Genomic DNA, 27,500 nt, shown 5'->3' with positions numbered 1-27,500 from the left:
ATACAGGTACACACAGGTATACACGTACAGGTACACACAGGTACACTCAGGTAGTCACATACAGGTGCACACATACAGGTACACACAGGTATACACGTACAGGTACACACAGGTACAAACATTCAGGTACACACAGGTACACACATACAGCTACAAACAGGTACACGCATACAGGTACACACAGGTACACACATACAGGTACACACAGGTACACACATACAGGTACACACATACAGGTACACACAGGTACATGCATACAGGTACACACATACAGGCAGGGCCGTAGCACCAAATCCTGGGCCCCTATACTATAGGTACTGCTGGACCCCCTGTGCCAGGTTGTTGACGGGGGGGGGGGGGGGGGGAAGAAGCGATTGTTGACGGGGGGAGATAAAGAAAAAAAAAAACGGTGAGATTAAAAAAATTTTTTTTTTTTTTTTTTGGTCATGGGCCCCCCCTCTGCCTTGGGCCCCCCCACAACTGTCCCCTTTGTCCCCGCAGTCCGACGGCCCTGCATACAGGTACACACAGGTACACACATACAGGTACACTCAGGTAGTCACATACAGGTGCACACATACAGGTACACACAGGTATACACATACAGGTACACACAGGTAAAGTGTGTATCACTTTAGTGGATTTATATGTATGGTTGTATTACTGTATTGTAGCAATGCATCTGATGTACGTGTGTATCACTGTAGTGTATTAAGACGTGTGTATCGCTGTAGTGTATTAAGACGTGTGTATCACTGTAGTGTATTAAGACGTGTGTATCACTGTAGTGTATTAAGACGTGTGTGTCGCTGTTTCCCAGCTCAAAGACAGCGCAGTGGTGCGGCTGGCAGACGCCTCGGATCAGGGCAGCCCAGAGTTCGCTCAGGAGATCGTGTTTGAGAAGCTCAGTCCCGGCAGCGTCATCGTCTTCAGGTGGATCAATTAACTCTTCTTTGTGCGTCTCCAAACAGAGGTGTGGAATGTTGCTTCCTGATTGGTTGAGGTGCCTAGCGTGGTAGCTTAGCAGCAGTATGTCTTTGCATTACGCGTGTGTACATGGGCGTTTGTGTTCGGTAGCTGCTGTCATCGTGGCACGTGGTTTTGAGGAACAGGTTTTTCAATATCCCTCCTTAACCTGCTCTGCTCCGTTCTCTGCTGATATTAGTGGCATTCATATTCAATGTTTCAGCACACGAGAGGTTCTGCTTTCTTCCTACAACCAATGTAATGGCTATGAAATCTAGACTGCTTACTCAAAAGATCCAATTACTAATATTTTACATTTTGTAATATTTTATATTCTGTGTATATTTTGCAAAGGGAAAGCCCAAGAAATGCATGAATTGACTTTGGGAAACGTTTGTACATTTTGAGAGTAGAAGTCAGAATCTGATGTTCCTCCATGTAGGGTGAGTCTGGACCCGGGCTCCCAGGACATGGTGGGGGCCCTCAGGGGCCACCTGGCCCAGTTCAGCCCCCTATACAGGACGGGGGCCCTGGTGGACGAGAGCCCCCCGGTGGTGCTCAACACGCCGCTCAGCAAGTACGCCGACACACCCTGGAGACACTGTGTGTGTGTGTGTGTGTGTGTGTGTGTGTGTGTGTGTGTGTGTGTGTGTGTGTGTGTGTGTGTGTGTGTGTGTGTGTGTGTGTGTGTGTGTGTGTGTGTGTGGGAGGGGGGTATGAAATGGAGTAGATATTATGTGACTATTTGGATCCATATTTTCAGTACTACTGTGACTGATAGAGCCACTATGATAACCCCTATGAAGGGTAATGAGTGAGACTGATGTCACTATGATAACCCCTATGAAGGGTAATGAGTGAGACTGATGTCACTATCATAACCCCTATGAAGGGTAATGAGTGAGACTGATGTCACTACGATAGCCCCTATGAAGGGTAATGAGTGAGACTGGTGTAGAGCCACTATGATAACCCCTATGAAGGGTAATGAGTGTGACTGGTGTAGAGCCGATAACCCCTATGAAAGGTAATGAGTGTGACTGGTGTAGAGCCATTATGATAACCCCTATGAAGGGTAATGAGTGAGACTGGTGTAGAGCCACTGTGATAACCCCTATGAAGGGTAATGAGTGAGACTGATGTCACTATGATAACCCCTATGAAGGGTAATGAGTGAGACTGATGTCACTATGATAGCCCCTATGAATGGTAATGAGTGTGACTGGTGTAGAGCCACTATGATAACCCCTATGAAAGGTAATGAGTGTGACTGGTGTAGAGCCGATAACCCCTATGAAGGGTAATGACTGTGTCCCTGTGTGTCAGGATCATGTCCACGCTGACACTGGCTGACATGAACGTGCTGCTGTACCGCTGTGACGCCGAGGAGAGGGCTGAAGGGGGCGGTTGCTACAACGTGCCGTCCTGGGTGCCTCTTAAGTATGGTGGCTTGCAAGGTACGCAAAACTCCCCTACACCCGACCCGGTTCTCCGGCTGAGGGACCTGTGTTCTCTAGGAATCGTGTTGTGATGAATTGATAAAGTGATGAAGTGAATGTTTGAGGGATCTGTTTGTTCTCCAGGGATCATGTGGTGATGAAGTGGTGAAGTGAGGGTTTGAGGGTCCTGTTTGTACTTCAGGGATCGTGTCGGTGATGGCGGACGTCCGGCCGAAGAACGACCTGGGCCATCCCCTGTGCGACCACCTGAGGCAGGGCGACTGGCTCATGGACTACGTGGCCAACAGACTGCTGGCCCAGGAGGGCACTCTTCAGGAGGTCTTCTGCTCACAGTGCATGACAGGGATATAGGCTGGAGAGCAGTATGTAGCACGCCATCCCCTGCATCCATTATGTCTCGGAGATTTACACTTCACCCGCATAGGGGGAACATGCAAAGGTTTAGTTACAATACAACAAAACGGGTGCACTCTCACCTAGAGAGCTTTACATAACCAACCAGTAGAATGAGTCTTAAGCATTGTTTTTTGTTGTTGCCCCCCAGCCATGCTGCTAACGCCTCTATCATTAGGTGGAGACAGAAAGTGCTCGGGTTTCACCTCTCATTGTGAGGAAGAGGAGGGACACTCCCAGGGCGACTGGTCCTCTAAGGGCCCAGTGGGACCTACTCTGGCACCGGGATGTTTGACAAAGACTTAAAGTTGGCCTTACACTTACCAACTGTCAGTACCCCTGGAGTTCCCTCCATCAGAAGCTTCCTCACTGTTTAAAGGCCCTCAATTACGTTATCCCAGGAGATGTCCTCCAGAGTAGATGTGGAGGTTCTCTAACCCCTGGAGCCTCCAGAGGAGATGCGTGTGGAGGTTCTCTCATGCCCTCTGCTCCAGAGGAGATGTGTGTGGATGTTCTCTAACCCCCTCTGCTCCAGAGGACATGCGTGTGGAGGTTCTCTGACGCCCTTTGCCCTGGTTCCTCAGGTGGGCCGCTGGTTCCAGGCCATGTTCGACTACCTGAGGCACGCCCCGCGCTACCTGGTGCCCTGCTACTTCGACGCCATCGTGCTGGGGGCCTACACCACCGCCCTGGACCACGTCTTCCGCCAGATGTCCCGGTCAGTGGTGCGGCGCCTTCTCTGAGGACTGGCTGCTCTTGGTTCAGGACAGGCTGCAGCTTAAAAAACTAGTTCATTAAAAGAAGCATTGGCAGAAAGAATCGGTCGATCTTCCTCATCAAGACAGAACCCATTAGGACCCGGGGGCGAGCCCTTTAGTGGACCCCACCGTAGTCCCTTCATGAGGTCCTTCTTAGGTCTGTGATGGGTGTGGATCGGGTGAGTGGGTCTGAGTGGGTCTGAGTGGGTCTCAGTGGGTCTCAGTGGGTCTCAGTGGGTCTGAGTGGGTCTCAGTGGGTCTCAGTGGGTCTCAGTGGGTTTGAGTTGGTCTTGGTGGGTCTGAGTGGGTCTCAGTGGGTCTGAGTGGGTCTCACGGGGTCTCAGTGTGTCTTAGTGGGTCTTTGTGGGTCTGAGTGGGTCTCAGTGGGTCTGAGTGGGTCTGAGTGGGTCTCAGTGGGTCTGAGTGGGTCTCAGTGGGTTTGAGTTGGTCTTGGTGGGTCTGAGTGGGTCTCAGTGGGTCTGAGTGGGTCTCACGGGGTCTCAGTGTGTCTTAGTGGGTCTGAGTGGGTCTCACGGGGTCTCAGTGTGTCTTAGTGGGTCTTTGTGGGTCTGAGTGGGTCTGAGTGGGTCTGAGTGGGTCTGAGTGGGTCTGAGTGGGTCTGAGTGGGTCCAAGTGGGTCTGAGTGGGTCCAAGTGGGTCTCATGGGTCAGAGTGGGTCTGAGTGGGTTTCAGTGGGTCTCAGTGGGTCCGAGTCGGTCTTAGGGGGTTCTCAGTTGGTCTGAGTGTGTCTGGGTGGGTCTAAGTGGGTCCCATGGGTCTAAGTGGGTCTCAGTGGGTCTCATAGGTCTGAGGGGGTCTTTGTGGGTCTGAGTGCGTCTCAGTGGGTCTGAGGGGGTCTGCTTTGTGTCTGCAGCTTCGTGCAGAGCGGCTCCAGCCTGGTGAAGCAGCTGGCGCTAGGCTCGGTCCAGATGTGCGGGGCGGGGCTCTTCGAGGCCCTCCCCCCCCTGTCGCCGGGCGTCGCCGACGTGCCGCAGCGCTGCGTCTCCCTGGCAGCAGGTGGGTTCTGTTGTACCGCCCGTATGCCCGGTCCGCTGTCTAGTGGACCCCAGCGCCGACCATCAGCCAGAAGTTCATGTCCTGTAGACCGTTATCTTCTTTGATGTGTCGTCATAGTAACCTTACCCACAGACCCAGTCCAACCCAACGGAAACTTAACGGGACTCACTTTTAAACAATAATAGGAATAGGATTCGATTCGCAATCCCTTCACTTACAAGGAGCTGTACTGGGGGTTTTCTTACTAAGTCCTTCATATACCTTAACGCCTGTAGGAGACTCTTATCTCCATTTAACACCTAAACTGTGTCACCATGTTGTCGGCGAGTGAGCATTATGTGGGGGTCTGTTTGGGTCTGTGGGGATGACCTCCTCAGAGGGTGAGCGTTATGTGGGGGTCTATGGGAATGACCTCATCACGGTGTTGTTGCCCCTCGCAGGCCTCCCCCACTTCTCCTCCGGGGTTTTCCGCTGCTGGGGCCGGGACACCTTCATCTCCCTCAGGGGCCTCCTGCTGCTAACTGGCCGACACCTGGAGGCAAGGTGAGGGTCCCCATGGCAACGGCAGCCTCTGATAGGACGGAGACCCCCTTGGGAGGTGCCTGGCAGAGCCAATCAGGAGGCATCGATGCTATGAACGTATTTATACTGATCAGGATATTCTGCTGCTATTCATTTCTCTCGCGTCGTTCTCGTGCTTTCTGCCCAGCTTGTGAGTCAGGGACTGACTCCTGTAAAACCTTGTAAAGACTCCCGTAAAACATTGAAAAGACTCCTGTAAAACATTGTAAAGACTCCTGTAAAACAATGTAAAGAATCGTGCAAAACATTGTAAAGTCTCCTTTAAAACATTGTAAAGACTCCTGTAAAACAGTGTAAAGACTCCTGTAAAACATTGTAAAGACTCCTGTAAAACTGTGTAAACCAGATGTAGTGACGGCGAGTGCTGACTCCAATGAGCTGTGTTGCATGGTCAGACATGACATGGGTGGTCCCATGAGCTGCAGCGTCTCCCCCCAGGAACATGATCCTGGCCTTCGCGGGGACCCTGCGCTACGGGCTGATCCCCAACCTGCTGGGCCAGGGCGCGGCCGCGCGCTACAACTCCCGGGACGCGGTGTGGTGGTGGCTGCAGTGCGTCCAGGACTACTGCACCCTGGTGCCCCGCGGCACCGACATCCTGCGCTGCCCGGTGTCCAGGATGTACCCCACCAACACGTCCCAGCCCCAGCCCGCCGGGGCCTGGGTACGGACCCTGAGACACACACACACACACACGCACACATGCATGTTCTCACTCATGCATGCATGCACACACACATTCACACACATTCACACACTCCTGATACACACATACTGACAAACACACATGACACACAGAAAAACACACACACACACACATGCACACACACACACACACACACACACACTAACGGTCTGATCCGGGGGGGTCTCTGACCCGGGGTGGTCTTCTTGCAGGACCAGCCCCTGCACAACGTGGTCCATGAGGCGCTGCAGCGACACATGCAGGGCATCCAGTTCCTGGAGCACGACGCCGGGCCGCAGACCGACCGCAACATGAGCAGCCAGGGTACGGCCCCCGCAGCTCCGCTGCACTGTAGAGGGTTCACTGTAGAGTGTTCACTGCAGAGTGTTCACTGTAGAGGGTCCACTGTAGAGTAATCAATGTGTAGAGTATTCACTGTCGAGTATTCACTGTAGATTATTCACTGTAAAGTATTCACTGTGTAGAGTATTCACTGTGTAGAGTATTCACTTTAGCGTCTTCTCTTTAGCTCTTCCCGGTAGGGTACTGCTCGCGGCTCAGAGCCCTGCAGAGACAGTGCGTTGTCATTAGGCCCATGGGATAGGGCAGGCCGTGCAGCTAGATGAAAGTCCTCTGTATCGGGTTACCTGAAGAACAAAGGCCCTCTGTTAGCTCCACCCCGGCCTGCTCCAGCGATACCGAAGCAGCTCCGTCGAGCGGAGCCTTCTGATTGGTTCTGGTGGTTCACCGCAGTGTGCCGCCCTCCGCAGGGTTCCACGTGGAGGCCGGTGTGGACCAGGACACCGGCTTCGTCTCCGGGGGAAACCGCTACAACTGCGGCACCTGGATGGACAAGATGGGCGAGAGCGAGAAGGCCCGCAACAAGGGGGTCCCGGCCACGCCCAGGTGGGAATGTTGTCTAGAGAGCCTCTGAACCAAACCCTCATGTTGTCTAAAGAGACACTGAACCAAACCCTCATGTTGTCTAGAGAGACACTGAACCAAACCCTGATGTTGTCTAGAAAGACACTGAACCCAAACCCTCATGTTGTCTAGAGAGACACTGAACCCAAACCCTCATGTTGTCTAGAGAGACACTGAACCCAAGCCCTCATGTTGTCTAGAGAGACACTGAACCCAAACCCTCATGTTGTCTAGAGAGACACTGAACCCAAACCCTCATGTTGTCTCGAGAGACACTGAACCCCAAACCCTCATGTTGTCTAGAGAGACACTGAACCCAAACCTCATGTTGTCTAGAGAGACACTGAACCCAAACCCTCATGTTGTCTAGAGAGACACTGAACCCAAACCCTCATGTTGTCTCGAGAGACACTGAACCCAAACCCTCATGTTGTCTAGAGAGACACTAAACCAAACCCTCATGTTGTCTAGAGAGACACTGAACCCAAACTCTCATGTTGTCTAGAGAGACACTGAACCAGACCCTCATGTTGTCTAGAGAGACACTGAACCAAACCCTCATGTTGTCGAGAGACACTGAACCTAAACCCTCATGTTGTCTAGAGAGACACTGAACCCAAACCCTCATGTTGTCTAGAGAGACACTGAACCCAAACCCTCATGTTGTCTAGAGAGACACTGAACCCAAACCCTCATGTTGTCTAGAGAGACACTGAACCAAACCCTTATGTTGTCTAGAGAGACACTGAACCAAACCTCATGTTGTCTAGAGAGACACTGAACCAAACCCTCATGTTGTCTAGAGAGACACTGAACCAAACCCTCATGTTGTCTAGAGAGACACTGAACCAAACCCTCATGTTGTCTAGAGAGTCACTGAACCAGACCCTAATTTGTGGCACAGGGACGGCTCGGCGGTAGAGATGGTGGGCCTGTGTAAGTCCACACTGCGCTGGCTGGTGACGCTCCATGGAGAAGGGCTGTTCCCCTACGCCACCGTCACCATCCGTAGGGAAGGTAGGACACCTGCTGCGCCCGTTGCAGTGGGAAAGGGGTGTGAAGAAGTGCACGGCTGTTACAATGCATACTGTGTAGCGCTGTAACCAAATATATTAAATTCAAATATGGGAAAAATTCCCGAGCGAGGGGAAACCCCTGAGGCGAGGAGAAACGCATCTAGCGCCGTGAATCCAGCGTCCCGCCGTCTGTCCCCAGGCCGCGACCTGTCGGTGCCGTACGCCGAGTGGGACCGCAAGATCCAGGAGAACTTTGAGCGGCTCTTCTACGTGTCCCCGGACCCCCTCAGCCCCGGCGACGCCCACCCTCACCTGGTCCACAAGAGGGGCATCTACAAGGACAGCTGTGGGGCCTCCAGCCCCTGGTGTGACTACCAGCTGAGGCCCAACTTCACCATCGCCATGGTGGTGGTAGGTGGTGTGTGTGTGTGTGTGTGTGTGTGTGTGTGTGTGTGTGTGTGTGTGTGTGTGTGTGTGTGTGTGTGTGTGTGTCTGTGTGTGTGTGTGTCTGTGTGTCTGTGTGTGTAACTATTTGCTACCATTTGCTACTATTACTGTTTCCTATAGTATAGATAATAACTAAGGGTTCTCAGTGTCTTCGTGTCTTCAGATGTGCGGTATGTGTACGGTTGCAAGTCTGTCCACTGTCATAGCATTACTCCCACCTAAAATCATGTGTGTGTGTGTGTGTGTGTGCGGGCATTCGTGCGAGTGTGTGTGTGTGTGTGTGTGTGTGTGTGTGTGTGTGTGTGTGTGTGTGTGTGTGTGTGTGTGTGTGTGTGTGTGTGTGTGTAGGCTCCAGAGCTGTTCACCGTGGAGAAGGCGTGGGAGGCTCTGGGCGTGGCGGAGGAGAAGTTGCTGGGGCCGCTGGGCATGAAGACCCTGGACCCAGAGTAGGTGGTCCTCCTGCTTTACGCTGACCCCTCGTACAGAAGGTGTCGACGTCCCCTGACCTGCCTGGGATGTCACACATGCCTGTGAGGTCACACGTATATTATACCACCAGGTCTGAGTGTGATTAGCCGTTACAATCTGCCTCTTCTGATCACAAGTGGGCGTGTCCACCTAGATGTATGACGGAAAGATGAGCAACGTTTGCTACAGTCAACTGGGTAGGCTGGTAGACTGGGGATGTATCAGTCATACATATAGGTGGACATTCCCGCTTTTTTTGTCAGAAAAGTTATTTTTTCAAAACGGCTTGTAACGGCTAATAACACTCACACCACTCACACCTGGTGGTATAATATGTCCCCTTTATGTATATATAAGTCCTCCTGAATGTTCCCCTTGGTTGCAGTGATATGGTGTACTGCGGCGTCTACGACAATGAGCTGGATAACGACAACTTTAACCTCGCTAGGGGCTTCAACTACCACCAGGGTCCGGTGAGTGAAGCCGCTGGTCGCCTTAGTCGACGGAGATGTTTGTGGTGGGAGCTGGATTGATGATCGGGTCATTGTACTCCGTTGTTCGTATTTCTTTTCCAGGAATGGGTGTGGCCTGTGGGTTACTTCTTACGTGCCAAACTCTATTTCGCCAAGAAGATGGGCCAAGAGACGTATGAGAACACCGTTCACATGGTGAAGAACGTCCTGTCGCGACATAGTGTCCACCTGGAGAGGTAATATTAATCCATTCCTCATCATGTTCACCCTCTCTCACTGCTCCGCTTTTTAACAGCCAGAACTACAAGTTACCTTACGTCTGTGTAACAGACTCGCTCTAGCCAGGGAATCGCTCTCCTGTTGAGTTTGGTCTGCAGATACAATGAGAGGACGTGAAGTTAGAAACAAGGCGTGTTTGATCAGAAACAACGCAGATTATAACCTGGCTTGAAGACATGGCGGCTGCTTGCTTCAGGGTGTTTTTGTCGTCACCCTTTATAGTATCTTAGAAGGTGCTGATTGCATAATGCTTGGGGAGGTGTAAAATGTTCCAGACAGAAGCAGCCCAGGTGTTGACCTCTTGGTGCGGTCTCCTTCGTCGGTCTCTAGTCTCTCGTGTCGTGACCAATCCCTCTCTCTCTCTGAAGGTCTTCATGGAAGGGGCTCCCAGAGCTGACCAATGAGAACGGCCAGTACTGCCCCTTCAGCTGTGAGTCCCAGGCCTGGTCCCTCGCCACAATCCTGGAGGTCCTCTACGACCTGTGAGTCCTCCGCGCCCCAGGAGACGACTCCCCGCCTCCCCCAGGACAAGGGCTCACTCCCTTGGTTACCTCATGATCCGTAGGGATGCTCCTGGTGGAGGAAGGTCTGGTTCCATTGAACCTGTTGAGCATGGGACTCCCCAACGAGACGGATCCAGTGGGTCACCCCCTACGGTCCACGATGGAGAAGAACCAGCATCCTCTCAAAGACATCGCCTTGAGAATCAAGACCAATGCAAGGAAGAGCTTTGGAATTGCATATTGCTGTGTGTTGTTGACTCAGTGTCTTATAATTATTATAATTTAATATTTATAATATATATATATATATAGAATACACAATGAATTCCAGTCCGCATAGTGGTGATACTTCAATAAACATGTGGTCTGTATGTTTCGTCTGGACTGGACTTCTCTCTGACCTGTCTTACTACATGTAAAGACGGTGATGTCATATTATTTTAAGGCTAACCCTCTTATTAAGCACATTTTAAGGGTATTGTTGTTGTTGAATGTGAAGGAAGCATTAGTCTGATAATCCTGCTGAATCTGTACCACATTTTAAAGTGGGGCTGGCTTCAGGGTCTGGAGCCGGTCATGATAATATTAATAATGGTCATGGTTGTTTATTCTGTGTTGATGTAAATGTATTTTGCACACACGTCATTCATACCCAATTACTATTTTGATGATTAATATTATTTTCATTTTAAGATAAATATAATCAAAGTACAAAGGCAACACATGTTTCTGCTGTTAGGATTGTGAGGCCGGGGCCCCTCCCTTATTCTGACTGGGGCCCCTCCCTTATCCTGACTGGGGCCCCTGGTTGGCAGGGCCCAGGGGCAGGAGGAGGTCGTAAAGAGTGACTGCAGTCAAAGGACTAAGGACAACAAGTTGCGGTCAAGGATCAAGGATCATGAGTGGCTTTAAAGTCACACATTGGAATAGGAAGTCATACTAGTCAGTCAGACTTATTAAGGAACACACAGAGAACAGCTATTAATAATGTACAGACTATATCTATTTTTATTATATGACACTTTTTATTATAGTCCTTCCATGGATGCAAAAAGGAAATGGTGAGAATCAGAGTTGATTGTGGATTACTCTCCATCTGTCCTTTCTGCTAAAGCCAATCCTAAGAAGTAATAACAGGGGACATACTCACATGGTGCCTGTTGTTATCGTTGTAAATAAAAACTTAATGAATTGGCGCTGAGCAACGGTTTACGACGATGCTTAATATGTTGCAAACAAGACCTAAACAAGCCAGGGAATGGTTGTGCAAACTAATTACCGCCTTATAGTTTATAGTTCATGTATAAATAGTATATCATATAATACAGGTTATAGGTTTATGGGTTTGCCTGCTTATGGTATAAAGTCCAGACGGCGTGGAGAGGTCGTGGCAGTAAGAAGAAAAAAAAAAAGAAAAAGGTTGATAACGGGAGCTTTCCGTGGAACCCAAGATCATCTGATCCCCATCGACTCCTGCTAAAGCCACACATGCGTCAATATTCATTATATCTTAACTTCCATTATTGTGTATTGAAGATACAGAACTCTTTCAGTTCTGATTAGTTCGCCTGATCTTTTATTCTCTGATAAATACATCCGCACCACAAAGTGCGTTCTTTAACTGAAAGTAGAGCCTCTCTTCTGACCCCTGCAGCCTAGTGTCCGGAGTCCTAACACACAGCCTGATGGTCTGACACACAGCCTGGTCTGTTGACCTGATCCCCGAGGGTACTTGCGACTGTTGAACACAGACACAGGGCTCTCAAGTTTTGAACTGAGTTCAGCGGGGGGGGGGTATTAACATGTGACTGCATACAAATGTGTACACAGACATGGTGACTAATGTATAGTAAGCATTATTGAACACTTCGCAAATGCAATGTGAACATGTATGGGGCTTTAATATGTGGCGAAATTTTCAAGATTTTGAAATTACGCCACACATTTGAAATTACGCCACACAGTGTCTCAAAAAGAGGGCGTCTGGTTACCCTACGTACGGGAAACTTATTTCATTCCTACCTGTTCCACTGTTAAATAGCGGCCCAAATTGGTTGGGCGCTATCCTGGTAATTTCTCTGCGTGAGAAATACGAAGTGTGGCGTGAGAGCCTGTGCTTGGGTTGAATTGCGTGTGTCTCACGCCGAATGCGTGAGACTTGAGAGCCCTGCAGACACACCATGAGCTAAGAAACAGCTCGCCAACTCGCTTACAGTACATCGGTGGCCAGGAGCTGCCGTTGAATAACCCCGTTGTACTCTGCGCTCTCTGGACACTCCCACCACTAACCAAGGCGTCACCTACCTGTGGCCCGGTCATCGCAGAGAGCCAGTAGTCCGCCGGAACCGACTGAAGGAGCTGTGCGTCTTTACGCGATAACGGATAGACGGTGATCTTGTTTTTGGTTTTGAAGCATGGCGCGTCTGGGTCCTCTGGTGCCGCTGGTTCCTCTGGTGCGCCTCGGCCTCCTTTTATGTCTACTGCCCGGGGTCCGGGGCTACAGCTCAGGGATGGTCGCTCCTGCGTGCAGCAATATGGCACCAAGTCACACGGGGTCTCCCGAAACCGGTCCGTCTCCCTTTTACGTTACCAGTAGCAACACAACTTATCAAGATGGCGACACGATCACAGGTAAGAGCAAACAGGGAAAGTTACATTGGACTTTCACGTAAAGACGTGCCTTTCATATCGGTGTCGTTTCAGTCCAGCTGCAGAGCACAGGTGCGACCCCGTTCAAGGGTTTCCTGTTACAGGCCCGAGAGGTGGGTGGGGAGACCCCCCTGGGGTCCTTCACGGTGGCAGGTGGAGCCGCTCAGACCCTCTCCTGTGGCTTAAAGTCACCTGTGAGTCCATTTGGTCTATCAACCCTTTAATTCTATCAAGTTGAAAAGTGTTGTCAAATACCATTCTATGCGTTGCAAATGCAGTATGTGTTCAAATGGAATATAGTTTGTAGTATGGTATCATTAATAATACTGTAATAGTTAATGATATAATTAATATTAGTGTAGTATAATTCGTAAGGAAACACAACAGCATCATCATATCATCCCATCGTACTACAAATTTGTACAATGGTTCAGTGATTTTGATCATCCCCCAAATCAATCTCAAAATGTGTTCAAATTGTCCTAAAATGTAACGGTTGTAATTTGGACATTCCAGGCTTAAAGATCCCAGCCACTCTGAATTGAATAACAGCGTATCTTAGGTTTTATAACTGGGGTATAACATAACACAAACCATATCTAAAAAGTCTTGTCCACCTGTCCATCCTTCCAGAACTCGGCAGTGTCTCACACCTCGTCATCAGATAAGAACCTCATCTCGGCCACATGGACCGCGGCCGTGTCCGAGAACCCCAAAGACATTGAGTTCCGGTGCTGTTTACATTTATAGTTCTGTTGTACGTTCTGTTGCATTCTGTGCTTTTACAACAGTGTCCATAGGGTTCATTACACAACATCGCCTGGGTGATAAGGATCGCTCATTAAAGTAGAACTAGGCTGCAGCAAACACAGGCGGTCATCGGCTTTGCTTATTGATTCCGCTGCTGACTGCCTACATTGTATGTCAAACTTTTTCAGAAATATATTGGACAAAATGTCTCGTTTTGTAGACGTCTTCAAGACCCACTTGTTCTCAAACTTCTCCCGCTTTGTGGAATACCAAGAGAATCTTATCCTCTTCTAGTTCATTCAGTCTCAGGCCATGAGGGGTACTAGTGTGCAAACTGACATCTTGGATCCCTGATATGACAAAATCCAATCACTTACGTTGAACGTTTTCCTCTTCCTGTAGTGCCACCTTTGTGGAGAGCTATTCCAGGTTTTGGGTGAGCGTGAGGAGTCCCATACTGATCTACAGCGGGGCGTCCCCCAACATCACGCCCACCGCCGAGGTCACCACGGCCTCCATCTCCTCTGGATCCTCTACTCCTTCCACGGTGAGCTCCTCGTCTGACCTCCCGGTTTCCCCTGCTCAGGTCTAAGGCTCCTCTCCGGGCCCTTTCTATTTAAATACCCTTTTATTTGACGTTAAAGGTGCTGCAGGTAAGAATGCGAGCTTCAAAAGGATAAAGCAGAATATAATGGAAGAGAGACAGATTTTGAACATGAACAACCCAGAACAATGCTTTCTCCCCCCCCTTCTCAACCTTTGAGTGGTGTTGCATTGAGAACTCTGTGTTAGGGGATGCTTTAGTATTTCTAACACACTTACTTGCCTTACTGAATCTATATGAAAGGTTTGACCATTTAGGGGTATAAATATTTGACATAGCTTAGTGTCACCAGCGCTGTCACCAACATGATGAGCTGTTCCCTGTAGCTTAGCGTCACTAGCGCTTTCACCAACATGATGAGCTGTTCCCTGTAGCTTAGCATCACTAGCGCAGTCACCAACACGATGAGCTGTTCCCTGTAGCTTAGCATCACTAGCGCTGTCACCAACACGATGAGCTGTTCCCTGTAGCTTAGCATCACTAGCGCTGTCACCAACACGATGAGCTGTTCCCTGTAGCTTAGCATCACTAGCGCTGTGTGAGCTGTCACCAACACGATGAGCTGTCCCCTGTGGCTCAGCATCACTAGCGCTGTCACTAGGGATGCACCGAATATTCGACCACCGAACATGTTCGGCCGAAAATGGCCCAAAACATAATGTTCGGTTTCGGCCGAAGGAGTAAAAAGGCCGAACATAATACGCCGAACATTTTTATTTATTTATTAAAAAAAAAAAAAAAAAAAGCTTTACTCATTTATTTAAAGGTATATTGTAAAGAACAAAACATAAAAAGACACATTCGGTATTCGATTTCGGCCTTCGGCCAACTGTTTCAGTAGAGCTGTGTTGAAAAAATCGATTTTCCGATTTTTAATCGATTCGCATATTAATGACCCATTATCGATTCGTACGTCCAAAGATCGATTTTTTTAATTAAAAAAAATATATATATATTATTTTTTTTAATTTTATAAGTTACAAATTTATATTTTATATATTCATGGGATTCCCCTGAACACTTAGGGTGCTGCATATTCTTGAAAACAAATCTTGAGTGTGGTTTTAGAACAGATTTGAACATGCTCATATAGACGCCATTCAGTGCTTTTACAGTTTAAAATGTTCTGTTCTTATGTTCGCACTTTAAAGAAAAATGCTCAACGTTTACATTTTATACTTCCAGTTTCAGTACTTCTCAGTTTATTAAGTGTGAGCAGTTTTAAAATAAAAATGCTTTTGGTAGCAACCGCTTTTTGGTGAATTCTTAATTATTTTCAAGCATAATAATAATGCACTGGTTAGTGTCCCAGTAGGAATCCACTGTTGCAGATATAGTCACCTCAATGATGTCCTCCATTTATTGTCCTGAATTATCTTTCTTGAAGGTAGATTGACCCTTAACGTTTTCATCAGTCTTCCAGCCATCAGTAACTACCAATACTTGTAAGATTTGCTGTTTAATATTGATATAATACTAGTTTTAATATGTTGCTTCTCTACACAGTCATGAAGTGAAGGAAACGGTTCAAATACATCTTTCATTTTTAATAACATTAACCCCCGGATCAAATCAAAATCAGATCGAATCGGAAATCAGATCAAAATCGGATCGAATCGGATGGAATCTGAGAAAATCTGGAAAAAATCGATTCTGAAACTTAAAAATCGTAATCGAATCGATTCTTGAAATTTGAATCGAAAACCCAGCTCTATGTTTCAGTATATTCGGTTTCGGTTTCGGCCAAGAATTTTCATTTCGGTGCATCCCTAGCTGTCACCAACACGATGAACTGTACCCTGTAGCTGAGCATCTCTAGCGCTGGATGCGGCCGTACCAAAGTCTGCTTCAGCGAGCCCCTGAACTGCGACCCGGCTGTGGACACGGGGTGCCACTTCATGTCGGCCTCGGTCAGCGGTCTTAAGGCTGAGGCGGAGGCTGAGGCCCACTTTGAGCTGAAGGGTCGTGGCCCAGGATACGTCTCCTTTGGCTTCTCTCAGGACCAGAAGATGGTAATGATTGATGAGTATTGAGCAATGAGTAATGCAACCATTCTGTCATCGGAGTCACTTCTTTTTCAAACTCGGCTGCTGCACCATTGCACCTTCTTTGTTGTTTTATTCTCTGTAAAGGGAAATGATGACATCTATATCTGTGGCCTGGACGCGCGGGGCCTGGTCCGGGTGCAGCATGCCTATTCAACGGGACGCCAGAAACCAAAGACCCTTGATCTGGTACGGCTTCCATCTGTAGCACCTGTCTGACGTCTTCTGTGTGAGGTCAGACTGTCTCTGGACACATTCATATAATAATCCAATCGTTTGGTTAGCCAACAGGTCAAACCCAAAGGAGCAGGCCATTGTCTCTGACTCTCCCCTTCCCATCAGGATGTAAATGATTGAAAAATGAGGAACTTCCTGCAGCAGAATCACCATGAAGCAGAATCAGGAAGCAAAATTGATTTGCGCCTAATTAACATGCAAGTTACAAAGTACTTAATCGGCCAGCAGTAGAAGACTGCAGTGCAGGCAGATCAATGGGAAGCAAAGATCCTACATTATAATTGAACAGTGCGTTTGAGTAACGCTTAGGGAACCGGTTTGTACGCCATGAAGCATCCAAACAGCGTCCAGGTCTGACCTGTGGCTTCTGTGTTTGACTCCGTCAGGGAAACGTGTCCAGGGTGCTGGGCTCCCTTCAGGACGGGGTGATCAGCTGCTCCTTCACCTCCATCAATCCCATCTCCACTCAGGAGGGCCAGACTGGCTTTGACGCGCCTTACTACCTGTTGTTCGCCTACGGATCCTCCACCGATGGTGACTACCAGCATCAAAACTCACCGTTTCCGACTGGCCTATCCCTCCTTAACTCCAACCACCACCCAATTCAATGAATATGTTGCAATGTTTATTTGTAGGTGTTTGTTTATACTATGTTTGCCTGTTTTTAAATTCTAATTTGCTTAGATGTAAGGTGAGCTTGAAAGTTTTTGAAAGGCATTCTGAAATAAAAACTTGTCTTATTATTATGATAATTTATTATTTAACCCTCATTTTCCAAAAAGTGACTTTGCTTCTCCTCCCCAGGTGAGATCGGCTATCACAGCGGGCGGTTCAGCAGCAGTGAGAAGCTGACCATCTCAGAGTATAAGCAGGTGGGCACGGCCGGGTCACCTCGGAGCATCAGGGCACACGGTGAGTGCTAGGGGGACGCCGCCTTGTTGAGAGGGTAGAACGTCGGACTGTGAAGAAGGAGGTGTTCAGCCTGTGTTTCCTGTCTCAGGGGCTCTCATGCTGATTGCGTGGATGACCACGGCGTCTCTTGGTATGATGGTTGCCAGATACCTCAAAGGTCTGGCCAAGTCTCACAGTCCCTTCGGCAAAGCGGTCTGGTTTCTGGTGAGGATAACGATGGTTTCCTTCCCAAGCGGGGTGATCAGATCTACTGGTCTTAATGGGTCTTTGACCAGTCCAGAGACAAAGAGATAGAAGCTAGAGAGAATTGTCCAAAAAAAAAATATTCAACACTTTTCATTCCCCAAGATGCAGTCTGAAAAGTAGTAAACACTCAAACTCTGACACGCACTGTCCTGTAGGGAGGGGGGTCTACCTGATAAGCTGAGCTCTGTCCTGTAGGGGGGGGGGGGGTCTACCTGATGAGCTGAGCTCTGTCCTGTAGGGGGGGGTCTACCTCGATGACAGGTCTTATTCATATCTCGTGTTGTATGGAATACTGCATTAAAGTGTGTACACCGGTGTGTGTCCACACGTCCTGACTCACATGTGTCTGCTTTGATGAATTCTCCAGGCCCATGTCTCTCTGATGAGCCTCACCGTGATACTTACCCTGATTGCCTTCATCGTGATCTTCTCCTATGTCAGGGGCTGGAGTGGAGTGAGTAGTCCGGTTTTATTGGTCTTCTAGAGCCAATAGATCACATGACCCCATCAGCCCTCACTAATGACCAGTATCATGGTTCCTCACAGGGAGCGCATCCTGTCTTAGGATGCCTCGTTACCATCCTCGCAATCATCCAGCCACTAGGGGCGCTGTTCCGATGTGGACCAGATCATCACATGTACGTAGTAGACCACTTGTTGCTGTATGTGTGTGTTGGTAGACTGTAAAGGAGTAGGCATGAATCCCCTTTTGGTACCACTGTGGGTCTCATTTGGTTGAAACAAGCTATGGTGACTAGAAAGAGTGACAGAAGTAAAAGAGTTAAGTATCGGAGGGGGACCCACAGCCTCTCATGTCACCTCCCTCTCTTCAACAGGCGATACGTGTTCAACTGGCTCCACATGCTCAATGCACTCGTTATGAAAGTCCTCGCAGGTAAGACCCTGGAGTTGTTTGAGCTGCTTACCAGCTCATCAAATGAACCCAACACTGTCTAAATCAATAGTCCTAAACCCATTCACCTCGATAACGACCCTGCGTGTCCCTGAGCAGTGGCGGCCATCTTCACCGGCCTGCTGATGTTCGACCGCTCTGAGGACCAGGCGCTGGTGAAGGTGATGGGGGGCTTCGTGGGCTGGGAGGCGGCCCTCTACCTGAGCTACGAGCTGTACAGCCGCTGCCGACAACCAGGTGACCTGCTGCCCCGGTCTCCTGGAAGTGTACGGGAGGGCCCCGGCGAGCTAAAGGAACACTTCCAGGGGCGTGCGTGTGTGTCTGTGTGTTTGTATGTGTGTGCTTGCATGTGCTGGTGTCTGTGTGTGTGTGTCTAGACCGATTATGAGACGCTGGGCCACTTCCTAGACCACCTCCCCTTGTTTCTTTCCGGTGAAGGTTGTGTCCGCTCAGTTACAGCCATAACAATCGCAACACAGACATTACCGATCAGGCTCCAGAATCAACAGCCCACACACTGATGCAACAGTTGACACAGAGTTCACCCTCAAGCTAGTATAACAACGTGTCCTACTGCTAAGTCCACACATTGTAACAGCACTACAGGCCTCTGTGACGCTATATATATGTATATATAATATATATATGTATATATACATATATATATATAATACAACTTCTCTGCTAGCCCCACCTCAGTAGCTCTGCGGTAGGATCTACTCTGCTGCACTTTCACATGGAGGATCAGCTCAGCTTATATTTATCCTCAATTGTACATGAGTATTTAATAATAACAATAACAAATCCACTAGAAAGTGTAACATAATCCATTAAGGGAAGCCTTACCAGGCAATATTGTTCTATTCTGCTCAAAATGCGTCAACATTGCATTGCTTACCAATATCTTTTTCCATCTGTTTTTAATTAGGATTTGACATTGATGGACCAAAAGCGGTGAGCCACTTTTACTGGACCGTTGTAAAAAAGATAGCTCAAATGAGTGGCTAAAAAGTCTCAATGTAAATCCATAACTCTGGCTCCCTCCTCTGCAGCAAACCCTCCCATTGAGCCTGCTGGTCGTGTTCTTCTTGGGGAACTTGGCCTTTCTGGTGACACTGCTGGTTGGAATATCAGAGAGGTGAAGAACCGAGGGCGAGGACTATCTGGATGTTTGTAAAGAGGAGTTATTTTAATTAACGCAGCCAGCACATCAGAGCTAGCTACACCTGAAGCACATTTTTATGCATTAATGAGGATTTTTTTATTTTCATTTGAAGCCGAAACTTCCTTAACATAGAGGAACCCTCCCTTAATATGTGTACATAGCTTGCGTGTCTCTGTCTGAGTGTGCTTGTGCGTGTGTGTGTGTGCGCGCGCGTGCCTTGTGTGCGTGTGAGTGAATAACAAAGACCCTGTCGGAAGCATAGCTGCGTACAGGATTAATTCTTTTTGTAAACATTGTTTGGATATTTTGGTATTTCAAGACGAAAACATTTGCCAACCAGTTATTGTCATGCATTCTGTGCATATGTATTTTTAGTAATATGGGAACCAAACGGTTTGATATTTATATTGTCTGTGTGTGTGTTAAATAAAGGCAGTACTCTGCGTTGCGCCGTTTGAGGTAACGAGAGCTGCAGACAATTTTAACCTCCCGTCTAGTTATTACCCAAAATACAACCCGCATTATAATTAAGAATACGCGTGAAAATGAGACATCATTTTTTTATATTTTAGAAACATCCAAAAAAGGCTGAAATAGAAGCGTTGGTGCCTCCTTGTGTCTTTGGGGGCCCTATACAAAAGCCCAGTCCGCATTTAGCAGGAAAATGCCCTGGATATAAATATAGAAATTATATAGATAAAGATATAGATATGGATATAAATATAAATATATATCTCTATTTATATTTATTTATATATATATATATATATATATATATATATATATATATATATATATATATATATATATATATATATATATATATATATATATATATACACACACAGAGAGAGGGAGATATTAATTTAATCAGCCACAAATACTTACAATATAAAATATATACGAAACAGAGAGCAGTATTGTTTTGCTTCCCGTGACTTTTACTTTGAATGTGCAGGGACCGGAAGTCCTGTACAGATCACTGCTTACGGATCACTCCTTACGGATCACTCCGCCAGAGAAAGAGCTAGCCGTTCCTTCACGGGTTCAATTGTCTTCAGAAACTCTTTAAATACACACTTTACGGCTTCGATCCGCCGCGGTATTTCCCTCCATAACGTCCACGTCCTAACATCGTATGTCCGCTATCCAGAATCTCACATCCTTTGGTAAGTCCGTCACATTTAAAGACTTGGGACCGTAGTACCAAGTATAGTAGCATAAGGCTAATCCCGTAGTCTGTTAGCACTAGCATTTTTTTTTTACTAGCGTCACAAAGCACTGCTAGCACTAGCATGTATTTCCGCTACAAAGCACTGCTATCGCTAGCATCTATCTCTGCTACATAGTACTTCTAGCAATAGCATGTATTTCCGCTACATAACACTGCTAGCCCTCGCATGTATTTCCGCCAAATAGCACTGCTAGCACTAGCATGTTGCTACTTCCGGTGCCGAGCCCGAACCTTTTTATTCCTCAACCGTGTTTCTAAAAGCACCATTCCATTTATTAACGTTGCATAACCATTAATAACATTGCATAATCTCTATTTACATTTCATGTATTAATAATATATCATTATTAACATTGCATCTTAACAACGCATCATTAACATTACATTTATTTAAAATGGTCGGTTTAAACCTGAAGATACCGTATCATTATCTGTTAAAACCTGAAGCTAGTCTCGGTATGTCTTGTTTAAACCAGCTGCGGTCTCATTATATGTCTAAACCTCCCTCCGTCTCATTATCTTGGACAGATCCCTTTGCTGATGCAACCAAGGGGGACGATCTAGTCCCTTCAGGGACCGAGGACAAGATCCACATCCGGATCCAACAGCGCAACGGACGCAAGACCCTGACCACGGTGCAAGGGATCGGGATCGACTACGACAAGAAGAAGCTGGTGAAGGCCTTCAAGAAGGTGACTATAGCCCTGGTACTGCTGGTCTGGATTGGTACTATTATCATACTGCGCTGGTCTGGGCTGGTTCTATTATAGCGCTGGTGGACTGGTTCTGGAGTATATAGTATACCAATGCAGCATCTAGCATTGTAACTACTGATAGCACTTGTTCTTATTGAATGGTTCTCTTATGTTGACAGCAATGTATAGTCGGTACACTTGCAATCTACACAATCTTTTTTCTAGATCATTACACAGAACTATATCATTTGCATTTATACTTTTTAATAATGGATTATTATTCTTGTTGTTAAGTGTGTGCATCCATGTTTTCCGACTTGCAAGCCTGAACGCACTAATGTCGGAGTTTAGGTGTTTCCAATTTCGTCTTTCCACCTCAGACCGTTAACTAACGCAGCATAGTACGGCACATGTTTCTCTTTCTTTGCTTGTGCCGGAAATTAGCTAGTCACTTGTTGGTATAGGCGTGTATTCGCCGAAACTGTATTTTAGTAACTATCTGAGGAATTTCCAATAATGGTATCGGAACAACTCGAGTTCTCACTGTCAAAGGGGATTATTACACTGTTACAACAGCAGTTTCGTATCGGAGCTGGAAGGTAGTTTAACTGTTTCTGGTCTGTTTTCCTGTCTGTGTTGAGCAGAAGTTCGCCTGTAATGGGACGGTGATTGAGCACCCAGAGTACGGCGAGGTCATCCAGCTGCAGGGAGACCAGAGGAAGAACATCTGCACCTTCCTGATGGAGGTGAGTTCAACCCTCTCTGACTCTAGACATGATCTTTGATCCGGGGGGGCGTTCCTTCGTTCTTAATCCTCAGCGTTGTCCTCTTCCTCTCCAGATCGGAATCGTGCGTGAGGACCAGCTGAAGGTCCACGGCTTCTGAGGAGATGCTGGCTCGGCCGCTGCCAAGGAGCGGCGTCTCCTGCCCCCCTTTGTACCCCCCATGATCCCCCCAACCTCCATTAGCCACATGTCTCGTGTAACATTCTAAGAAGCAATAAAGTTTTTAACATGCACAACGTCTCCAGACCTTTGTCACTCGCTCTGCAGGAGATGGTTCCGTCTCGCTGGCCGCTTGGTGCCTTGGGCCACTTTAGTAGTCTCTCCATGTCTATGAGACGGAGCGAATTGTTGTTGTTGTTGTTGGTAGAGGGTTGTTTTTTGGGTCAGACAGCGGCTGCTGGTCGGATGTCCAGCATAACATTTCTCAACATGTGCGTGTCTTCACTCGATATACTCTGCGATATGGCATTGATCTGAACAGACATAGCCAGAAGCAACCCGCACTATAATCAACCAAGTCAATAAAATGTGTCCGGAGAAAAGCTCGGCATCTTTGCTTGTTCTAATTAGAAAATTTGACTGAAAAGCCTAATGTCTGTTGTTCGTTCTGATCAGATCACATGGGCAGACGTCTGAGATCTGATCAGAACGGATGTGTCGTCAGGCGGGCCTGAACATCCTCCTTATGTGGGCGGGACGACCAGTTCGGAGAAAACTAAGACAACCGGGAATGGAGAGACTAAAATAGTATTTGTAAACTGAAATGATAACTCTTGGTTTGTTATATGGGGCATTGCCTTTGTGTGCCTATCTCTGTGGGCTGCTGATATACTATGGAGCATGTAGAACACAGAGCAAACAGTATTTCATAACCTAAGTGTACTTGCATAGATATTAAGCTCTACAGCAGCCATTTTCTTGTTGAGGTCCATCTTGGGGATATTGTGACTTGTCACAGGTTGTGTTCTATGCCTACATTATGCGTTTATGTATGACTGCACGTATTTGCCCGATCTATTACTGCATGGCAATATACGAGTTTTATGCTCATTTGCTTTTTTTTTCTTTTCTTCAAGCAGACAGAATTTACCAAACGTATTCGGCTGGGTTTTGTGTAATTTCACTAAACCCCAGAAGATGGCGCTATTCTCTTAATTAGGATCCGCAGAACACGGATCAGAAAGATGGTGTCCTGAAGAGGACAGATCTGTCTTTTGTGTCAATTGGCGATACCCTTTGACTTTAAACAGGCCTTTAGCAGCACCACACTGGTAGGCATATACAAGTTGTTCTTGTACCCCAGGGAGCCACAGTGGCTCTGTTAAACAATCTCAACCACGTCCAAAACAAGACCACAACCCCTAAAAGCCTGATTTTGGAATGTCATAAAAACACCAAATAGTCTCATTCACTACACTGTTTCTACAAATTAGCCCACTCCATACTGAAAACACCACTACACACTAACTTGCACACTCCCCAACACCCTAACAAAACCTAACGCATACATTAATACACATTAACACACTCCTCAACCCACCCTTACACCCCAACAAACAACCTAAGACACTAACACACTTTAAAACGCACCCAAACTCACCCTTACACCCTAACACACACATTAACACCAGAACACACACTCTAACACACACTGAACACACCCTTAAACACACCCTAACACACTTACACTCTAACACACACCCTTACACCCTAACACACGCCCTCACACACACACACACACACACACACACACACACCATAACACACAATTCCACCTTTTCGTTCTTCATATTCTATTTTATTTTAAGGGGAGCGACTGTTTTAGAATGGCATGGTGACTGATGAGTGAAACGGGGAAAAGCTATTGCAGGAGAGAATCTTAGGGCAAGACAAATGAATTTTCAGCCGAATAATTAACTTAATTAACAAATTTACATGCATATTCATCAGGGCGGGGAAGTGGCTGCAGCCGCCATCTGATGAACATGGCAGTAATATGATCTCATTTACATCTCTGCCCTCACTGGAACAGAGGACAGAGCAGACAGAAAGACACCTCACCCTCTCTGGCACAGAGGACAGAGCAGACAGAAAGACACCTCACCCTCACTGGGACAGAGGAGACAGGACCCTGTGTGTAGGACCCTGTGTGTAGGTCCCTGTGTGTAGGACTATGTGTATGACTCTAGGTCCCTGTGTGTAGGTCCCTGTGTGTAGGACCCTGTGTAGGTCCCTGCGTATAGGACTGTGTGTAGGTCCCTGTGTGTAGGACTCTGTAGGTCCCTGTGTATACTGTGTGTAGGACTGTGTGCAGGACTCTTTGTAGGGATTTTTTAGATGAGTCACTTTTCTAAGTCTAGCTTACTTGCTGGTTCCACCAAATTGCCTACTATACCTTTAAGCAAAATAAATGATTGTTTAAAGATACATTATCAAACCCTCATACATCTTGCAAACATCTGTTCTGCAGGAAATACTGCTAAAGATGTCATGTTTCAAACGCAACAACAAAGATGGATTATGCCATTCACAACAGGAAACAGAATTTAAGTTAATCTCCCTTTTACATTTACCACTTATTTATGCTTTGGTGGAAAAGCCAATTTTGATGCAATATCACGGCTTTTATGGCAGAAAGGGAACGGGCGTTTTCTTTACACGTGTTTGACACATACAAGGTAAGGCCTTGGTCCATAACTTCATTATTCTTACCCTTCCATTGGTACAACTACACCCTGCCAAGCAAGGCACACCCCACAAGAAAGACCCAAAGTACAAAGGCTCAAAGTAAAGTAACTATTCGCAAAAGTTATCAAATGTGTAGTTGTATGTGTGTAAAAGAAGGAAAGTTCTGCCAGGGAGTCTTCGGCTGTGAATGTTGGATACGACTCGATGCTAAATGGCTGCAGAACATAACGAATGGTATTTAAGGAGTCTTACCAGTTCATTAGCCATTTTGGGAGCTAACATTAGCTGGTGATACAAATGGACCGGTCGTTTGACATGGCTTCCAAATGGGCTCCTAATGTGGCCCTGATTAGCCCAGTCAGGGCCACACTAACTTCATGTCATTTGTCCGGAGAGAAAGAGCCTGTTCCATATTTAATGCTCCCTGTTCAGACTAACGGCGAGCTGAGATGAATGAGGTGGACCTTCACTGTAATCTTAGACTCTAGAGCTACGGACATCGCATGATGAGATTAAGATCTGTAAAACTTTAAGATATTGTCGTTTGGTGAAAACTTTAAGATATGGTTGCATGGTGGAGAACTTTAAAATATGTTTGCACTGTGGAAAACTTTAAGATATGGTTGCATGGAGGAAAACTTTAAAATTGTATTGTATGGTGGAAAACTTTAAGATATGGTTGTATTGGGGAAAACTTTAAAATATGGTAATATGGTGAAAAGCTAAGATGTGGTTGCATGGCGGAAAACTTTAAGATATGGTAATATGGTGGAAAGCTCTAAGATATGGTTGTATGGTGGAGAACTTTAAGATATGGTTGTATGGTGGAAAACTGGTGGAAAGCTCTGAAGGAACTTATTACATGTTATGAAGGCAGCTTGATGCTTCTGGAAAACTGTTTGGTTATATTAGCTGCATTTTATTATCATAATTCTAAAACAGTTCTAGCCTACAGGATTTTTAAAACTTGAACATTGGAAACTAAAATTATTATACTGAAGTAAGAATTAAATAATATGAATAATATTTCATATTTTCATTACATCTCAATATAGTTTTGTTGTTACTGCACAGGAAGTACACACACACACACACACACACACACACACACACACACACACACACACATAGACGGACAGACACACAAAGACACACAAGGACAAACAGTCACAGTTATAGTCACACAGAAAAACACACACACACACACACACGTAACACACATGCTTATTCTGCTCATCTATGAGTTTTCCACCAACTAAAGGGGGGTCCTGGTGGGTCCTTCTTGGACCGGACAGGGTAGAGCAGCGTGCCAAAGAGATGCCAATCCAATATTCAAATGATTGTGTTGGCTTCATGAGCTGAGTCCTGACCAGACGTCTGTGAGGATCTCCTCTGAAGCTCCTGCTGAAATCTCTCTCTAAACCCCGTCCACCCTCATCCAAACAGATTAGAGGATCTAACAGGGAACATTCTGCACCCCACACCATCTGCACAACAGACTGGTGGTCTGGTGGGAGTAGGAGAGAGAGAGAGAGAGAGAGAGAGAGAGAGAGAGAGAGAGAGAGAGAGAGAGAGAGAGAGAGAGAGAGAGAGAGAGTGAGACAGAGAGAAAGAGATATAGCGAGACAGAGGGAGGTGTGTTTGTGTGTGTCTGTGTGTGTGTGCGTGTGTGTGTGTGTGTGTGTGTGTGCGTGTGTGCGTGTGTGCCTGTGTGTGTGTGTGTGTGTCTTCTGGGCCACACACAAACACCCACTCACAAATATAAATGTATGGATATTTTTTTTTTTTTAAGAAATATATATATATATGTGTGTGGATCTTTGTCTGGGGTTTGTGTGGAGCTCTGTCTGGGTGGTGTGTGTGGAGCTCTGTCTGGACGGTGTATGTGTGTGGAGCTGTCTGGGCGGTGTGTTTGGACGTGTGGAGCTCTGTCGTTGATAAATACCAACTTATTTAATAAAGATAAAGTATTTGATTCGTGTTTTTTTATTTACGATTTCCGCAAATAAAATGTACGTGACATCAATACAGACCATAGGATACAGGTAACATTCAGGCAGTGTCTTTCTTTACACTAGGTTTATTCTTTAGAAACTCCTTCCTGGAGACTTCAATAAGCCTTTAATGACAGCCCCTATCAGTCCAGTCCCAGCAGAACATTCATAAATCGTTACCCCCTTTTGTAAATACAGAGGGGGCAAATGTATTGTTTTTTTATCATTCCATCATCAGAATAAATCAGACGGACGATAATAAACTTGACACATCAAACTGCTGCTGAGTCCCAGCTTTAAAATGACATAAGTATTTTAAAACCCAACATCTTTATTACTGAACCATTCATCTAGTATTTCTGTACACTGGTCGCTCAAATTCAAGGGAATAAATGATTAAATGAAACACAATCCCATTACGCCATCTCTGCCCATGATTTTTCCTCACAGAAATTGCATAGTTGATCTTATTTATTCTTTATTTATACTGACTCTCTAAAACAACAAACAATAGCTTGGTGTGTGTGTGTGTGTGTGTGTGTGTGTGTGTGTGTGTGTGTGTGTGTGTGTGTGTGTGTGTGTGTGTGTGTGTGTGTGTGTGTGTGTGTGTGT

At 46.7% G+C, this 27,500-nt stretch overlaps 3 protein-coding genes across 4 annotated transcripts in view; all 3 read left to right on the top strand.

Annotated features, from left to right (window-relative positions):
* The window catches only part of LOC115537211 (glycogen debranching enzyme-like), a 24,819-nt gene extending 14,472 nt beyond the window's left edge, over positions 1-10,347 (top strand). The window contains 16 exon segments of the mRNA XM_030348937.1: positions 821-933; positions 1,409-1,543; positions 2,293-2,423; positions 2,608-2,744; positions 3,404-3,537; positions 4,452-4,594; positions 5,035-5,137; positions 5,615-5,840; positions 6,074-6,185; positions 6,632-6,767; positions 7,690-7,802; positions 8,001-8,212; positions 8,597-8,694; positions 9,102-9,189; positions 9,292-9,425; positions 9,837-10,347. Coding sequence (XP_030204797.1) covers positions 821-933; positions 1,409-1,543; positions 2,293-2,423; positions 2,608-2,744; positions 3,404-3,537; positions 4,452-4,594; positions 5,035-5,137; positions 5,615-5,840; positions 6,074-6,185; positions 6,632-6,767; positions 7,690-7,802; positions 8,001-8,212; positions 8,597-8,694; positions 9,102-9,189; positions 9,292-9,425; positions 9,837-9,954 — 2,133 coding nt within the window. The 3' untranslated portion in view covers positions 9,955-10,347.
* A 1,673-nt stretch (positions 10,348-12,020) lies between these two features.
* On the top strand, positions 12,021-19,977 carry zgc:163022 (putative ferric-chelate reductase 1). Of its 2 annotated transcripts, none has more exons than XM_030349568.1 (15): positions 12,021-12,602; positions 12,675-12,814; positions 13,254-13,351; positions 13,773-13,917; positions 15,780-15,986; positions 16,107-16,208; positions 16,643-16,790; positions 17,061-17,168; positions 17,257-17,372; positions 17,782-17,868; positions 17,961-18,052; positions 18,251-18,309; positions 18,427-18,564; positions 19,256-19,281; positions 19,380-19,977. In XM_030349568.1, the coding sequence occupies exons 1-15, from the start codon at positions 12,386-12,388 to the stop codon at positions 19,467-19,469; spliced, it is 1,773 nt and encodes a 590-aa protein (XP_030205428.1). In that variant the 5' UTR covers positions 12,021-12,385; the 3' UTR covers positions 19,470-19,977. The 2 variants fall into 2 exon arrangements, with proteins under 2 accessions (XP_030205428.1, XP_030205427.1); XM_030349567.1 differs by having other exon boundaries at positions 13,773-13,956.
* Positions 19,978-20,424: 447 nt separating this feature from the next.
* On the top strand, positions 20,425-22,439 carry eif1b (eukaryotic translation initiation factor 1B). The gene is made up of 4 exons (XM_030349516.1): positions 20,425-20,661; positions 21,255-21,418; positions 22,066-22,167; positions 22,262-22,439. The coding sequence occupies exons 1-4, from the start codon at positions 20,631-20,633 to the stop codon at positions 22,304-22,306; spliced, it is 342 nt and encodes a 113-aa protein (XP_030205376.1). The 5' UTR covers positions 20,425-20,630; the 3' UTR covers positions 22,307-22,439.
* Positions 22,440-27,500: the final 5,061 nt, after the last annotated feature.

The sequence above is a fragment of the Gadus morhua genome, chromosome 23 (assembly GCF_902167405.1).
Source record: "Gadus morhua chromosome 23, gadMor3.0, whole genome shotgun sequence".
In the NCBI taxonomy this organism is placed as follows: Eukaryota; Metazoa; Chordata; class Actinopteri; order Gadiformes; family Gadidae; genus Gadus; species Gadus morhua.
The sequence above is the reverse complement of the archived record's forward strand: the minus strand, read 5'-3'. Positions and strand labels throughout refer to the sequence as shown.

Excerpts from the sequence above, each read along its gene's own strand:
- zgc:163022 (XM_030349567.1), top strand. The coding sequence starts at position 12,386 with ATGGCGCGTCTGGGTCCTCTGGTGCCGCTGGTTCCTCTGGTGCGCCTC. Across the intron at positions 12,815-13,253 it reads CCTGTGGCTTAAAGTCACCT|AACTCGGCAGTGTCTCACAC; the intron begins GTGAGTCCATTT and ends CCATCCTTCCAG. Across the intron at positions 13,352-13,772 it reads CCCAAAGACATTGAGTTCCG|TGCCACCTTTGTGGAGAGCT; the intron begins GTGCTGTTTACA and ends CTCTTCCTGTAG.
- eif1b (XM_030349516.1), top strand. The coding sequence starts at position 20,631 with ATGTCCGCTATCCAGAATCTCACATCCTTTG. Across the intron at positions 20,662-21,254 it reads CCAGAATCTCACATCCTTTG|ATCCCTTTGCTGATGCAACC; the intron begins GTAAGTCCGTCA and ends TATCTTGGACAG. Across the intron at positions 21,419-22,065 it reads TGGTGAAGGCCTTCAAGAAG|AAGTTCGCCTGTAATGGGAC; the intron begins GTGACTATAGCC and ends TGTGTTGAGCAG.